This window comes from Octopus bimaculoides, chromosome 14 (assembly GCF_046866305.1).
Source record: "Octopus bimaculoides isolate indiv1 chromosome 14, ASM4686630v1, whole genome shotgun sequence".
In the NCBI taxonomy this organism is placed as follows: domain Eukaryota; kingdom Metazoa; phylum Mollusca; class Cephalopoda; order Octopoda; family Octopodidae; genus Octopus; species Octopus bimaculoides.
The window spans coordinates 2448821-2466046 of record NC_142941.1 but is presented as its reverse complement, the minus strand read 5'-3'; the positions used below and the strand labels follow the sequence as shown (position 1 = coordinate 2466046).

Sequence of the window (17226 nt, the reverse complement as noted above, 5' to 3'; positions counted from 1 at the left end):
CCCAAGTATGTTGGAGGATTGAATCTGAAATTGAAATATATTTTCATCAATTATACAATATTTCAAAATATTTCTTACATCTCTCTATCAATTTTGTTCCTAGACTATGTCATCTTAGAAACAACCAGTCTTAGTGGTTTGAGGAGTAATTCATGTCGGCAAAGATCCTTCACCTTTTGAGCAAAGAAGCTTTTGCATCAATATATAGGTTTCCATCTATTAATCATCTACTTACATGATATCATCTACATTAATAGATTTATCAGTGTTATTTTAACATCCATGCGCCCATACTTGCATAGGTTGGAAGAATGTTATTTTGACAGACGTTTTGCAGTCAGGTAACCTTCTGGTTGCCAGTCTTCACCTGTCTCCAAGCAAGGCAATATTTCCCCATTGTCAAACATGCTTTACTGAATATTGGAAATGAATGATCCTTCTTTTCGACAGTGACACTCACAACTGTCATGTGATGTCCATGTGAAGACAAGGAGGCACAAACACATGCATACATGTATCAACTTTGATTAATATCCACTTTTCCATGGCTTGGATGGAGTTTGTTGAAACAGATTTTTTGCTGTTGGATGCCCTTCCTCTTGAGTGTGAGAGAGAGAGATGGAGGGAAGGGGGAAAGAATGAGAGAAACATTAAAATGTGTTAAATGACCTTAATTGCCACAAACATGTCCCCTTCACCTATGCCTAAAGAAAATAAACACATAAATGGAGACAGAGATGGTTGTAGCATTTGGTGTCTTTTAATACATCTTAATTCTTCTCTCCTCACCCCTTCACTCTCTCTCTCTCTCTCTCTCTCTCTCTCTCCTATTTTTCTGCTCTCAACACCAACATTTAAATTGTGAGTCAGTTCTGCTTTGTCAAAGATGTCTTAATTTTTCAAGTCATAAGACTGTGGCCATGCTTAGGCACCGTCCTTAAATAATTCTCTGTTGAATGCATTGACCCCAGAATTTATTTTTAAAAAGTCTGATACTTATTTCATTGGTCTCTTTTGCCGAACAGCTAGGTTATGGGAATGTAAAGGCACCAGCACTGGTTGTCAAGTGGTGGTTGTGGGACAAACATAGACACAGAGACACACACACACATAAATATATATATATATATATATATATATATATATATACATATATACAACAGGCTTCTTTCAGTTTCCATCTACCAAATCTACTCATGAGACTTTGGTTGGCTCAAGGCTATAGTAGAAGACACTCAAGCTGCCACGCAGAGGGATTCATAAGAGTTTGAAGAGAGAGAGTAACAAATGGCTATCGATAGCAGTCGAGGTGAATGCAGTGAGTGATGAATAAAGTGTAGGTGTGGTTGATGGGAAATACCAGTATGGAAAAGGGCTAAGGTGAGAGAGAAGTAGCTAAGGAAAGATGATAGATCAGAAGGCAGGGGGATATTGTGCAAGTTGTAGGTGTACATAAGGTAACGATGGTGAGTGGGGCATGAGAGCTGATCTGAGAGGGCATTGAGAATGATGGCAGATATGTAAGGTATCAAGATGGAGAATGCGAATGGAGATAACTGAAGGTACAGAAAGGAGGTGACCAGTGAAAATAGTGTGTGAAGGGAGGATAATGTAAAATAAAGGATGGAAGTGGTTCGGGGGGGAGGGGAAGAGATAATTGGTAGTACAAAGAAATAGGGCAGAGTAACATGTGTCAGTTCTGCTCTCAGATGTTTACAGTCGCAGAGTAGCATCAAAGACAGAGGAGTGATGGGGAAAGGCTGGGTGTTAGGGGAATAAGATGTGAAGACTGCTTGCTGAGGCAGAATGAGTTACAAGCATAAACAGAGTGCTTTTAGATCATATTTTTGTTGTAGTGGGCAAGTCTTCTCAAGCACAACTATTCATCAATCATCTGAGTCTTTTATCCTATGATCCATGAGTTTTTAACATCTTGAGATCAGCCTTCAATATTTCTTCTCGTGTCTTTCTGGGCCTCCCTCTTCCACAAGTTCCAACCACTTTAAGTGACCAGCATTTCTTTATGCAGCTGTCCACATCTATATGCTTCGCATGACCAAAAGCCAGCAAAGTCTTCTCTCTTACACTCTACATTTGATTGCTTTTATCTTCGTTTTTCTATCAATACCTTAACATATTGTCATACAAACCACACTGACAATAAAAATACAACAGAGCTTACTAGCTTCCCTCCTCTCTGATCTTTATATATCTTTTGCATTCAGGGTCCACATCTCACTACTATGTGGCATTTCTATTCGTACACAAGCATAATACAATCTGCCTTTCATTGGCAACAAAGGTAATAGCTCTCTGAACTTTCTCCATCCTACTCTTATTCTAGTAACTATATTTTCAGAATATCCTCTTCTACTGCTCCCTAGGTTACCAAAGTACCAAACTCTAGCTACTACCTCGAGGTAGTCTCTAGGGCATCTGAGAAAATATATTTCCCGTGTGCCCCTCAGTGTTTATTACTCCTGTACACTTTTCACACCCAAACACTACTTTCTCCATTAACTTTCTTGTGATTCAACTGCACCTTTTGTTTGTCCATAGCTTGCACTCCTAATCCCCAGTCAGCAATTTTGTAAATACAAGTTATGAGTTCAAATTCTGCTGAGGTCGACTTTCTCTTTCATCCTTTTGGGGTTGATAAATTAAGTACCAGTTTCGTACTGGTTCGATTTAATCGACTAGCCCCCTCCCCCAAAATTTCAGGCTTTGTGCCTAGAATAGAAAAAAAAGTTATCTGTTCTTATGTACATGTACGTATAATCATTTGTTAGAGGTTTGTGGAAGCTGGCTCACACAGGGGCACACTTCAACTTCCACATCTGATTATCTTTCATGTCTCTGCTTTTTCATTATCTTTGCATTAAACTTTCTCATCACTAAACTATGTTTGGAATTACTCATCCAGGAGAAAATTTAAAGGTTTTAAAAAGTTGCCTTTATCACTTCCCTAGTAATAGCAAATAAAGTAAAAAAAAAATCAAAAAAACAAAAAACCCTCCTATAATGCCTAATATCTGTTTAATAAGCATTATAACTTTAAAAATTTAGTTATCAATATATTAAAAATAATCAAGTATTTATAAAACAAAATATAAAGCAAAACTGAGCAAAATTTATGCTGAAGGAAGTCACACAAAGACCAGATTAGAAAAAATAATAATAATAATAAAAAACGCTAATTTCTGTGTAAAAAATATTGTCTTTATGACCACATAAGAACTGAAATGTGATCAAATATATATATTTTAAAATTAACGCATGTATGTATACATATAGATGTAGGTATGTATATACATGTATGGATATATGGATATATTTATATATCATTTATATTATTATATGTCCGAATGCCATGCATCCTTTTCCTAGTATATATATATACATACATACATACATATGTATATTCAACTTGAGTAGAAATGTATTTAAGTATATAAGTATTTTACTTACAGTAAAACTGAACACTTTAACTGCATACTGTTAATTAAAAATTCTATACATTTTTCTATTTCCGTTCATTTCACAACAGCCCTGAATCTGAGCCAGACCTCCATTATCCCCAACTACAGATGCATACACATCTTCACCACATTACTGTTAATAATAATATATATATATATATACTATAATATATTATAGTATTAAACATATTATGGCATGTTTCTTAATATTTTATACCATCAACTACATGGATACAGTTACATCACTAAAGAAGATCTGACAAAAAGCAAAAATGATTAAACATTATAACATTTCATTTAAAGATTGCTCCCTATTGTTATTGATCAATATATGTTACAAATATTATTCACACACAGAGGATATTATATCAACCGAAAGCAGACAAAGCATTAAATATTTCAATCAACATCATCCAACTGATTGTAATATAAAACAATATGGGCAACATTACGAAAAAATACTTGTGAATTATTGTTCAATGTCTTTGTTCCTTTGTAAGTGTTAAATGTGTAAGTACAATGTCTTATAGACTTAGTGAGATTTATAATATCAAATGAGATTATAAAAGATTAAATAGAAACTTACCTTATTAATAATTATATCATTGGTTATTCAGTGCGAATAGAAAGATGTTTTTATTGTAGAAAGATCCATTGTACGTGCTGCTGTAATGGTGTGACAATGGCTGTATGGTGATGGAGTAGTGTAGCACGTCAGGCAGATAGTCTGCTGCTAGGATAGGGTTGTGTGTGTTATGGAAGCTGTATGCTTGTGGGAGTACATCCATCAAATAATATTCTGTATGTGTTTATTCTTAAAGATGATGTTTACTATTTACATATATATATATATATATATTAGATAGATATTAAAATAGCTAAAAAATTAGTCAGTGAAACATAACATAATTGCTTAATTTGATAACACTAGTAATGTGAAAGCTTATCTTTGTTAACGAATCTTTCTGTTTTAGTGAGAATCTGATTGGTTGAATGATCACGACCGAAAGCCACTGAAGAGTTTTCTTTTTTTACAGTGATTTGTTTTGAAGAGGCAAGAAACCCCACAAAAAAAAAAACAAACAAACAAAAGAATGTGGTATTGGTCATGTTTTCCTCCACGTTAATGCTAATAACTAGAATAGTTTTCAGTTTATTTTTTGTAAAGTATCATAAAATATTAGTGTTAATGATTTAATTAAAATTACTAAGTTTTGAACACTATTTGTTTTGTTTGTAACCTGATTTTAGTTTATAGTTTAGTTTATAGAGCATTATATCAGAATTGCAATAAAAATCTGGTAATTCTGATTTTTCATTTGAAGTAACTTAAAAATAGAGTAAGAAACCTTATAAATCACATAAAACCTTCAATTAAATTTGAAATGTTTCATATCAGTTTAAATTATAGAATGTCGTATTTAACTGGAGAAATGTAGATGCTTTTCAGAAAACTCTGTCTTTAGTGATCTGCAATACTATATAGAGTTCAGAAAACAAAGAATTTGTGTCAATAGTGTTTGTGTATTTATCACATTGTTTTTATATTTACAGAGAGAAATATAGTTATGTCTCATTGATAAAATAATTACACATGTTTCACTGGTGTTTCTTCACTGGAATCTTTTGATGCAGAGGTGCCATTGTTTTTATATATATTTTGATCTGGAATTTAGATACAAAAATATTATGTTTTTTTCTTTTTTAATTTTGATGTGGAATAACAATAGAAAATATATTTTTGAGTTTTTCATATTATAATATTAGAATCGAATTCATGAAAAAAATTTCAAATGGAACTGATAAAATAATCATATTCTGGAATATGTCACCAGGTAAACTATATAATGGTGGAAATGATGTAAAAGATAAGTTTAAGAATATAACTTCTTACATGCATGAGAATCTGAAATATAAATGTAAGCCTTATTCACTAACAAATTTATATATATTTAAGAAATTGTTCTTAATACAGGTCTATATTTGGAGTGATATCCAGGTAGAATAGAGCAAATAGAGTTACTAACCTGATACTCCTGGTATTTCTTCATAATGTTTCAGGTCTCCTTGTCTACCACTTCTCTTAGATGACATTGTATCTGATGTATAGTTACAAACCATAGTAGCATTATCTTCCACAGCATCATCACTTGATGTCACCACAACAGGTTGACAGTATTTCTGTTGACAAACCAATGATAAAGAAATGTGAGGAGACACCAAACGATGGAAGTTACAATCAACATGGAAAGAGAACAATTTAATAGTGGAATGTATCATTGAAGTTAAAACATATTCAAAGAGATTTCATTGCTCCTTTTTTACATATACAGTGAAGAGAGAGAAAATATTATAATGTTTCCACTTACTGGGGTAGGTTTTGGTAAAGTTCTTGACTGAACTGAAGATTCATATTTGTTCCGTAGCTGACCTTCTGCATAACATTCACTCTTGGATCTCTCAGAATAGATATTCCTTTTCACCATCTCTTCTGCATTCCTTGACATAGCAACAGAAGTGTTAGTCTGGTACAACAATTGTTTCATCTCTGCTCTACCTTGGTATGCTGTAGTCTTTGTTGCAGCAGCTGCTGTGATATCTCTGTGTTTAATGCATTTCATAATACACAGTGTTATAGAAACAACAATAGCCACTGATATTATTACTGCTGAGGATACAATGATAATAACCCATGTCATATGGACCCTACCCGAAGATTGTAAAGGTCCACTCTTCGACATTGGTGATGTCTCGTTACTAACAGCCAATACCAAAGTGACACTAGTTGTTGACGACTGAACTGGACTACCACTGTCCTTCACAACAAACACCAGCTCATAACTTCCAGCATCATTTAGATAAACTTGTCTGGAGAATGATAAAGCACCACTGTGTGAGTTCATACTAAACAACTGTTTATCATTGCCTTGTACGATTGCATATCTGAGGAAAGCATTGTTTCCACTGTCCCCATCAGAGGCTCTCAAAACTGTGATGTCACTCTTACTCTGCGGATGGTACTGCACATTCAGGGTGTAAGGGTCACTACTAGGATATGTAAAATAGGGAGCATTGTCATTTTGATCTAGAATCTCAACAACAACATTTGCTGTGTCATTCAGAGATGGGCTTCCGTTATCTTTGACAAAAACCTCAAACTTATACACATCTTGTTTCTCTCTGTCCAATGACATGGTCGCTGAAATGAAGCCATAACTGGTGATGAGAAATGGTAGATTGGATTTTTCTTTATGCAGCAGAGAATATGTGAGTTGTCCAGCAGATCCAAGATCAGGGTCAGTGGCATTGACAAAACCAATAGGGAAGTCTTTATCTTTGTTTTCATAGGTGAGGAATTGGAATGTATCTTTGGTAAACTGTGGTTGTACATCATTGATGTCCGTCACTTGGATAGAGAGGGTTTTAACACTTTTCAGAGGAGGTAATCCTTTATCTTGACAGGAGACAGGAATGTTATAGTGTCCTTGTGTTTCTCTGTCCACTGGTTTGTTTAGAATGATTTTATATTCTTTAGATCCCATTGACTGTAGTTTGAATGTATCATGTTTGATATCACAGCTGACCTCTCCATTTTGTCCCACATCGTTGTCAGTGACCATCACATAAGCAATGAAACTACCGACTTTGATGTTTTCAGAGATGGTACCTGTGTTATAATTGAGTGCAGAAACATAATCTATATCCATAGAAGGGGGATTATTGTGTTGGTTGATAACATTTACTAAAACAGTTGCTATGGAACTGAGAGGTGGGTTACCTCCATCCCTGGCCTCTATAAATAATTCAAAAGATGTTTTTTCATTTAAACTAGAAATTCTAGATAAAAATACTTTGCCAGTCTTTTCATCTAATTCAAAATATTTCTTTGCTAAATCAGAAGTTTTGGGGCTGAAATGGAAAGTAACTCTACTATTGGAACCCGCATCTTTGTCTGTCACTGACAAAGTAAGAATTGGCTCTGTTTTGTCGTGTGTGGTTCTAATTGAAATATTATAAAGTGGTTTTGAAAATACAGGTGGATTATCATTCTGATCGTCAACAACAATCACAACATTTAACACACTCTGTTTAGATGGAGAACCTCCATCTTTAGCAATAACTTCTAAATTGTATTTCTCTTTTATTTCTCGGTCTAATTTTTCTTTTAAAACAATCTTTAATGATGAAATACCATCAGCTCTTTTAGAAACTGACAGGGAAAATGAATCATCAGACTTTTTAAGTTTGTATTCAATGAAAGAATTTTGGTAACTAATATCTTTGTCTATGGCATTTGGAATTGACTTTTTCATTCCTCTCCCATCACCTTCCCCAAAATGTAGAGTGATTTGTTTTTCTGGAAACTCAGGTTCATGGTCATTGATATCTTCTATTACTATTTTGACTTTTAATATTTTTGTGAATGTTGCCAATTTCTTTATAATAATTTTAACAGTTCTGGAACATTCTTTATTGAATGTACAGAGATCTTCTGCATCCAGTGTCTGAGCAGTGTACAGTTTACCTGTTTTGGTGATATTAAATAACTGTGCCACCTTTCGTTTGAATTGACTGAATGTTATCAAATGTTGGTCAGATTGTTTAACATTGTCTAAAAGTTTAGAATCAGCAGCAATGTCTGCTACGTATGTTCCTGGACTTCTCTCTTCTTCCACATGGTAGGTAAGGTCTATGGTGAGGACACAGTGGACCATTGATAATACAATACACAATGACAATAACATTTTGTTGATGCTGCCTGTTGTTACTGGTTAAAGAAGTCTAGATATGTAGATTGAACCTAAAAGAGAAATATATTTCATGAATCATTATCATCTCATTTCAAAATAGATTAAAACACTCATAGGTCTATACTATTTTAAGAAAATATATAGAAATAATTATCATAAAAGTAAACATAGAATAATTAAGCCGAGGTTGATTACAAACAAAATAACAAATAAAATAATTAAGCTTCAGCTAATCATAGACAAGACAACAACAGTTATACTGAAAAGAATGGACTGTCAAATGAAAGGAAGGCTCATTTCTAAGAGGTCTTCCTACTAACACTCTGCGTAATGAATGATGGTGACCTCATTATCACAAGTGGAGATTCTAATGGAAAGTTGGGTAATACCATGATCGCTTCTGTGGTGCACATGGAAGCAATGGGAATGCTGTGAGAGATGAGGATGGATGAAGAGTTCTGGAGTTCTTTGATGTAAATGACCTAACCACTTTCCTCATTAACTTCAAGAAAGTGATTTGTTACTTGGTCATCTATCAGAAAGACTTTATTCTGATCAGAAAACAGGATAGGCAGGTGGTTATAAATAAATGCTAAGTCTTTTCTTGATAAGGAATATATCACCAAGTAGAGATTAGTGATTGTGAGTTCAGAGCAAGAGCGAGGCGGACTAAGAAGCAAAAGACGATTTAAAGAAGGAAGACATGCAAGCTGAAAAAGTCCTTGGCTGGATGTAAATTGACACTTTTGACAGAAGCAAGGTGAAGTTAGAGAATGATGGAGTACGAACGAAGTGAGGGAAAAACTAGATATAAAAATAATCAGATGTAGCAAGCAGGAGAGACGCCCGCACTGGTACAGGTATATAATGCATATAGAGTTTGACCGCTCTATAAAGAAGTGCAGGATGGGACCTGGGGAAAAAGGGGAAATTTAAAAAGACATGGCGTGATGTGATGAAGTCTAATCTGAGGATGTTGAACCTCATAGAGGAGATGACATAAAGGACTGTGATGATTAGAGACATGTCTGGCTTCCATGCTGGCAAGCTGGGTACGATTTGACAGGAGCTGGTCAGGCAGAAACCTACACCAGATTTCTGTCTGTTTTGGCTGGATGCCATTCCTAACACCAAGCACCCAGCAGATATATTGTAATAGTTATCACGCATAAAATAGAGGAAAGAATAATTCAACATATCAACTAAGTGGCTTATTACGAATCCACTTGAATGAAGATATCAATTTAAAAATCAAGAAAAACAATTGATGTAAATATATATTTAGATGCATATGAGTTACGTCCCTTATCATGGCAAATATAGATGGTTTCCATACATTTCCCTGAGGAGAAGTTTACATTTTTAACATCGACGATTCCTATGGATCGCATAATTTGTAATTCTTCGAAACATATGTCGGAATAAAGTATGCAGTTATAACATGCGTTCACTCCATTCCTTAAATTTATATATATATATATATATATAATTAATAATATCAGGGTAAGAAAAATTTCAGAAATTTTTACTACCAGTGGCCTAGCGTGAAGAAAAATTTGTCAATAGACTATATATTATTCATATAAATACAGTGTACATTTAGACACATAAGAGGTAACCATCATAGGATACCTGGCATTCTAGAAGGAATAGCCAAAATCCAAACCACTATTACGGATAAATTTCGAAAGGAATAAAAAATAAAAACATTTACCATCTATCTCCTGGACCATGGTTTCTGACTCTATATTAGCAAATAAAATAATTTGCTAGGCTGAGTCTTCATGAACAGGTATGCCAAGATTAAACATATAAATACGAGGCAATCCAGCATGTGCCCCATGCATATATATTTATAATTTTTCAAATCCACCACACAAGCACAGTTTTTTGTTGGCAGCAAATAAAATAATGCCGGTGTTACTTTGAAAATTTGCCAAAAATTATCAATAATTAATAACATCAGGGTATTTAGTGAATCGAAAAGGAAGAATGTTTCATGAGGACAATGCACGACCCCACATAGCAAAGATCACATTACAGAAGATCGAAGAGCTTGGTTGGGAAAAATTCCTCATCCACTTTATTCTCCCAATCTTGCTCCTTCAGACTACCATTTGTTTCATAGTTTACAGAATCATTTGGGGGACATAACTTTCGCAAGCCAGGAGGAGGTCGAAACTGACATTGCAGAGTTCTTTGCTTTGAAGCCAAAAGAGTTTTACATTGATGGGATTAAGAAGCTTGTAAATAGATGGAAGGAAGTCATAGATAATCAGGGAAAGTACATTGATGATTAAATTTCAATTAAATATAACATTTGATCACTTGTTTTCTTTGTTCAAAATTCAGACAGAACTTATGGGATGACCTGATATTTGATAATGTTTGTAAAGACAATTCAGTAGTAAAGATTTGAATAGGACCAGGTTGGAATTGAAAATAGAATCATTTTAAAGATTCAGAATGAAAGGTAATGACGAAAGAAAAGAATATCAAAAATGCAATTGTAGAATCTAAGTTTCAAAACAGGTTCACAATGGTCATTTTATAAATATGCTTTTATCCTAGCCTCTGTGGAGTAGCACTGTTAAATGATAATGAATCTCTCAGATCAGAAGAATGGCAAGAGAATAATTATGTTGATGATGGTGATAATGATAATAATCATAATGATGATGATGATGAATAGATTCCAATTTTAATTGTAGACATAATATTCAAAATGCACATCAACATCCATTTCTGTAAAATTATAGCTTTAATCTCAAAAAAAACCCCCCCAAAAAATTCATAACTAAATATTGGAATGGACAGCATAAAAAACAATTCAAAATTGTGACTATAAAGAATTTATAAGGGAAAAAAAACAGGATAGCCATGTTTAAAAAGAAATAAAATGTTACTATGACTTACAAATATGCTTTAGAAACAAACACATGCAATATCAATATTTTCTACATTCAGTCTTTGCAATTTTACAGTTACCTACGACATGCCAACATTTCTATTCACTGCTTGGCAGCTGTGAATCCTAATGTGTCCACCATTATTGTTCACTAAAATTTATAAGCCACCATTACTTCACTACTGTTCACAAGTGATACATTATACTCAAATTTAAAGATACTGTAGCATACTTCTGCATATTTTATATTTAACACCTTGACATAACTTTCATTTACCATCTTCTATATAAACAATATAATATCTTCCGCACAACAAACACACACACACACACACACATCACAGCACAATGTTATACACATACAAATGATATTGTCTAACTATGGAACATTTTCACCAATTTCATTTAATTAATTGTGATATGAAACAATATCATCAATATTACTGAGGAATAGATGTGAATTATTGCTTAATGTCTTTGTTCTCTTGTTAATATTAAATATGCTAGAATATCTTAACATTTAAGTGATATTCATCATATAAAATAAGAACATTATAAAATTATAAAAGATTAAATAGAAACTTACCTCTTTAATAATTATATCATTGGTTATTCAGTGAGAATAGAAAGATGTATTGTTGTAGAAAGATCCATTGTACGTGCTGCTGTAATGGTGTGACAATGGCTGTATGTTGATGGAGTAGTGTAGCACGTCAGGCAGAAAGTCTGCTGCTAGGAGAGGGCTGTGTGTGTCACTGAAGTTGTATGCTTGTTGGAATAGATCCATCTAATAATGTATTAATCCTTAAAGATGATGTTTGTTTGCTGGTATCAATGATTATTTAAATATATATATATATATAACTGCAATAGTCTATTGTTAAACAGAACTGTCTGGTTTAATAACACCAGTAATGTGGATGGTAATCTTTGTTAGTGATTTCTTTCTATGTTTTAGTGAGAATCTGATTGGTTGAATGATCTAAACAGAAGACCAATGATGATACCCTATTTAATATTGATTTCAGTAAGCAAAACACTTCAAACAAGGAAGAGAGATTGTGTGATGTTCATCTTTTCACATGATGATTACAGAGAATTATAATTATCTTAATGTTTAATTAGATTTTCTTGAATTTAATGTTAATTTCCATATTTAAATTCATACATATTTATACTTATATATTGCATATAGTTAAATTAAATGAAATAAAGAAGCTGCGATTACTAACATTTGCAAAAGATTTATAGCATCATATCTACATTAATGTGTAATGATGATAATAATAATAATAATAATAATAATAATAATATAGGAACAAGGCCTGAAATTTGTGGGGAGAGGGCTAGTCAATCAAACCCTGTACACAACTGGTACTTATTTCATCAAGCCCAAAAGGATGAAAGGCAAAGTAGACTTCAGTGAAATTTGAACTCAGAATGTAGAATAGTAATAACAGAAATAATAATACTGGACATGGGCAGAGAGAGACAAATTTCTGATGCATACGTAGTAAATTAACTAGATTACTCTACTTAACTGGTAATATATTTTATAAACAAAAAAAATGAAAAGAAAAGTAAATTCTGAGAGTATTTAAATTAAGATATATCATGACTGACTTTGATTTTTATGGTCTACACATGAAATGCCATACAAATTCTGGGGGTGATTAGATTAACTATATCTATCTTCAAGGAACCACAATCTTGTGATAATCTCAGAATTCCTAAATAAATATCTTTTTGGCAAATAAAAAAAAAAAAAAGAACAGAGTTTTGCAGTTTAATATAAGGTATTTCTCATTAAGTGTAAAGATATATTGCTTGATACTGATATAAACCAAACATAATATGATTATAAAACAGGAACATATAGACACATAGGAAATCTATTCATTTAGGTAACTTCTGTTTACTTATCAGAATAACGGAGCTTAATTATTGACAACCCTATCATTACATTTATATACCACTATGCAGTATATATAATAATGAATGTTCATGTGGAGATTGCATGTGTAATGATTGGAATATCTTATAAATTCACAGAGTAGTAAGGTCAGTTCAGTATTTGGATTATACATGTTTCACTGGAGTTTCTTCACTGGAATCTTTTGAAGCAGATGCATCGTTGTTTTTATATAAACTTTGCTCTGAAATTCAAATGAAAATAGATTTTGCCAGTATATCAATATGTTAATACGTTGAAAAAATTGTGACATTGTTTTTACTGCAATTTGTACAAAATATTGCTAATGCAGCTATTAACCTGATACTCCTGGTATTTCTTCATAATGTTTCAGGTCTCCTTGTCTACCACTTCTCTTGGATGACATTGTATCTGATGTATAGTTACAAACCATAGTAGCATTATCTTCCACAGCATCATCACTTGATGTCACCACAACAGGTTGACAGTATTTCTGTTGACAAACCAATGATAAAGAAATGTGAGGAGACACCAAACAATGGAAGTTACAGTCAACATGGATAGAGAACAATTTAATATTGGAATATATTATTGAAGTTAAAACATATTCAAAGAGATTTCATTGTTCCTTTTTTACATATACAGTGAAGAGAGAGAAAATATTATAATGTTTCCACTTACTGGGGTAGGTTTTGGTAAAGTTCTTGACTGAACTGAAGATTCATATTTGTTCCGCAGCTGACCTTCTGCATAACATTCACTCTTGGATCTCTCAGAATAGATATTCCTTTTCACCATCTCTTCCGGATTCCTTGACATAGCAACAGAAGTGTTAGTCTGGTACAACAATTGTTTCATCTCTGCTCTACCTTGGTATGCTGTAGTCTTTGTTGTAGCAGCTGCTGTGTTATCTCTGTGTTTAATGCATTTCATAATACACAGTGTTATAGAAACAACAATAGCCACTGATATTATTACTGCTGAGGATACAATGATAATAACCCATGTCATATGGACCCTACCCGAAGATTGTAAAGGTCCACTCTTCGACATTGGTGATGTCTCGTTACTAACAGCCAATACCAAAGTGACACTAGTTGTTGACGACTGAACTGGACTACCACTGTCCTTCACAACAAACACCAGCTCATAACTTCCAGCATCATTTAGATAAACTTGTCTGGAGAATGATAAAGCACCACTGTGTGAGTTCATACTAAACAACTGTTTATCATTGCCTTGTACGATTGCATATCTGAGGAAAGCATTGTTTCCACTGTCCCCATCGGATGCTCTCAAAACTGTGATGTCACTCTTACTCTGCGGATGGTACTGCACATTCAGGGTGTAAGGGTCACTACTAGGGTATGTAAAATAGGGAGCATTGTCATTTTGATCTAGAATCTCAACAACAACATTTGCTGTGTCATTCAGAGATGGGCTTCCGTTATCTTTGACAAAAACCTCAAACTTATACACATCTTGTTTCTCTCTGTCCAATGACATGGTGGCTGAAATGAAGCCATAACTGGTGATGAGAAATGGTAGATTGGATTTTTCTTTACGCAGCAGAGAATATGTGAGTTGTCCAGCAGATCCAAGATCAGGGTCAGTGGCATTGACAAAACCAATAGGGAAGTCTTTATCTTTGTTTTCATAGGTGAGGAATTGGAATGTATCTTTGGTAAACTGTGGTTGTACATCATTGATGTCTGTCACTTGGATAGAGAGGGTTTTAACACTTTTCAGAGGAGGTAATCCTTTATCTTGACAGGAGACAGGAATGTTATAATGTCCTTGTGTTTCTCTGTCCACTGGTTTGTTTAGAATGATTTTATATTCTTTAGATCCCATTGACTGTAGTTTGAATGTATCATGTTTGATATCACAGCTGACCTCTCCATTTTGTCCCACATCATTGTCAGTGACCATCACATAAGCAATGAAACTACCAACTTTGATGTTTTCAGAAATGGTAGCTGTGTTGTCATTGATTGCATTAACATAATCAATATCAATAGATGGAGGATTGTTGTGTTGATTGATAACATTCACTAGAACTGTTGCTATGGAACTAAAGGGTGGACTACCCCCATCTCTGGCTTCTATAAATAGTTCATAGGTTTTTTTTTTACTCAGACTTGTATATTTGCTTAAGAAAATGTTTCCATTGGTTTTATTTAACTGAAAATAGCTTTTTGATAGATCTGATGTCTTTGGACTGAAATGAAAAGTAATTTTACCATTTTCACCAGCATCAGCATCAGTCACAGATAAAACAATGATGGGTTTGGATTTGTGATGTGTACTTTGTATGGATACATTATACAGAGGTTTAGAAAACTCTGGTGGGTTGTCATTCACATCTATTATGGAAATATTTATATTCAAAATACCTTGTTTTGCTGGTGAACCTCCATCCTTAGCTATGACTTGTAATAAATATGTGTCTTTGATTTCTCTGTCTAATGATTCTTTCAAAACTATTTTTAGAGAAGAAATACCATCAGCTCTTTTAGACACTGACAGGGAGAATGGTTCTCCACTCTTTGATTTTAATTTATATTGCATTAATGAGTTTTGAAATCCTATATCTTTGTCCATAGCATTGGGTATTGATCTTTTTGCACCTTTACCAATGTCTTCATCAAACTCTATGTTGACATTTCTCATAGGAAACTCTGGTTCATGGTCATTGATATCTTCTATTACGATTTTGATTTTTAATATTTTTGAAACACTTGTTCCTTTGTTGACAACAACTTTCATAGTTCTGGAACATTCTTTGTTGAATGTACAAAGATCTTCTGCATCCAGTGTCTGAGCAGTGTACAGTTTACCTGTTTTGGTGATATTAAATAACTGTGCCACCTTTCGTTTGAATTGACTGAATGTTATCAAATGTTGGTCAGATGGTTTAACATTGTCTAAAAGTTTAGAATCAGCAGCAATGTCTGCTACATATGTTCCTGGACTTCTCTCTTCTTCCACATGGTAGGTAAGGTCTATAGTTAAAATACAGTGGACCATCGATAATACTATAGACAATGACAGTAACATGGTGTTCTGGAGTGATGGTACGCTTTAGGCTATCACAATATATTGTTTGAACCTAAAATAGAAATACAAATTCACTGAACAATTGTAATCTGAAATAAACTACAGATTAAAATATACAGTTATCATTGAAATAATAGGAAATAAGAATGTATTACTTCATGACAGTATACTGAAAGCAGAAATCAAAAAACTTGTTTCAATGTATTTACAAGATTGAAAAACACATTAATAGCTAGGTAATCCATGAAGCTGGGATGAGATAACTACATTGAATAAATTTCTTTAATATGAAACAATTATCCATAAAACCATAAAAAAGAATATGTTCCAAAAATGTAGAGCTTATATTTAGTTTTGATCTGTACACAGTATGTATTTTGTGTTTGGATTTCTACAACTGAATAAAGAAGTAAAAGCTGATGTGAGATGAGAACATCTCTTATTTTGATGTCAATGTTGAAATGCTGTTTGTTCCGAGACCCACGAAATTTAATGGTGTCAGGACTAGAGAGCAGAGAACTCTGACATACACAGTTTTTGGTTGATAAAAGGTAATAAGAGCAAAGTATCCTACTCTGGAATACGCAGCACCATCCAATCTTTCTCTGTCTCTCTCTCTTTATGAACCATCTATAACTTTACACAGTCCTCTAGAGCTGATATCAAATTGTTCATCATACTCATACACTTCACTTAGGCATAATCCATAAGCAGTCACAAAATTTCTAAGCAGACATGTATTTCCTTCATGATTAAAAACTTTGAAACCCTCCTGAAAAACAGTAACCTATGTTTGATGACATGGGGGATAATGTGAGCTTGCACATACAATTTTACTGAATATGTGAATTAAATTAATTCTCAACTAATCAGCTATTAGTGTACTAATATATTAACCAGCATACTTAATCAGAGATAACTCTGGCTACACATGTATATTGCTGCACAAAAAATAAGACCCCTTTCTATAATTTTATACTTGCACATCAGTTCTACAAATGCTGTCATGAACAGAAGGGACCGTTCAACATATAATGCCACATAAAGAACATCTTCTATTTAAATCATTATCAATACAACAGTTCGGTCTACACA

The 17226-nt window shown here is 33.5% G+C and overlaps 2 protein-coding genes across 2 annotated transcripts in view; both read right to left on the bottom strand.

Annotated features, from left to right (window-relative positions):
* The window catches only part of LOC106878298 (protocadherin Fat 4), a 28048-nt gene that overhangs the window by 6842 nt on the left and 3980 nt on the right, over nucleotides 1-17226 (bottom strand). Inside the window, exons 2-3 of the mRNA XM_089363294.1 lie at nucleotides 13753-16183; nucleotides 13411-13564 (exon numbers count right to left, since the gene is read on the bottom strand). Of these exons, the coding sequence (XP_089219420.1) occupies nucleotides 13411-13564; nucleotides 13753-16131 (2533 nt within the window). The 5' untranslated portion in view covers nucleotides 16132-16183. The remainder of the gene's footprint in view (nucleotides 1-13410; nucleotides 13565-13752; nucleotides 16184-17226) is intronic.
* LOC149132565 (protocadherin beta-15-like) lies at nucleotides 3677-12709 on the bottom strand. Its single transcript, XM_089362155.1, has 4 exons — nucleotides 11725-12709; nucleotides 5849-8280; nucleotides 5507-5660; nucleotides 3677-5144 (listed from the first exon to the last, which is right to left on the bottom strand). The coding sequence occupies exons 2-4, from the start codon at nucleotides 8222-8224 to the stop codon at nucleotides 5068-5070; spliced, it is 2607 nt and encodes an 868-aa protein (XP_089218281.1). The 5' UTR covers nucleotides 8225-8280; nucleotides 11725-12709; the 3' UTR covers nucleotides 3677-5067.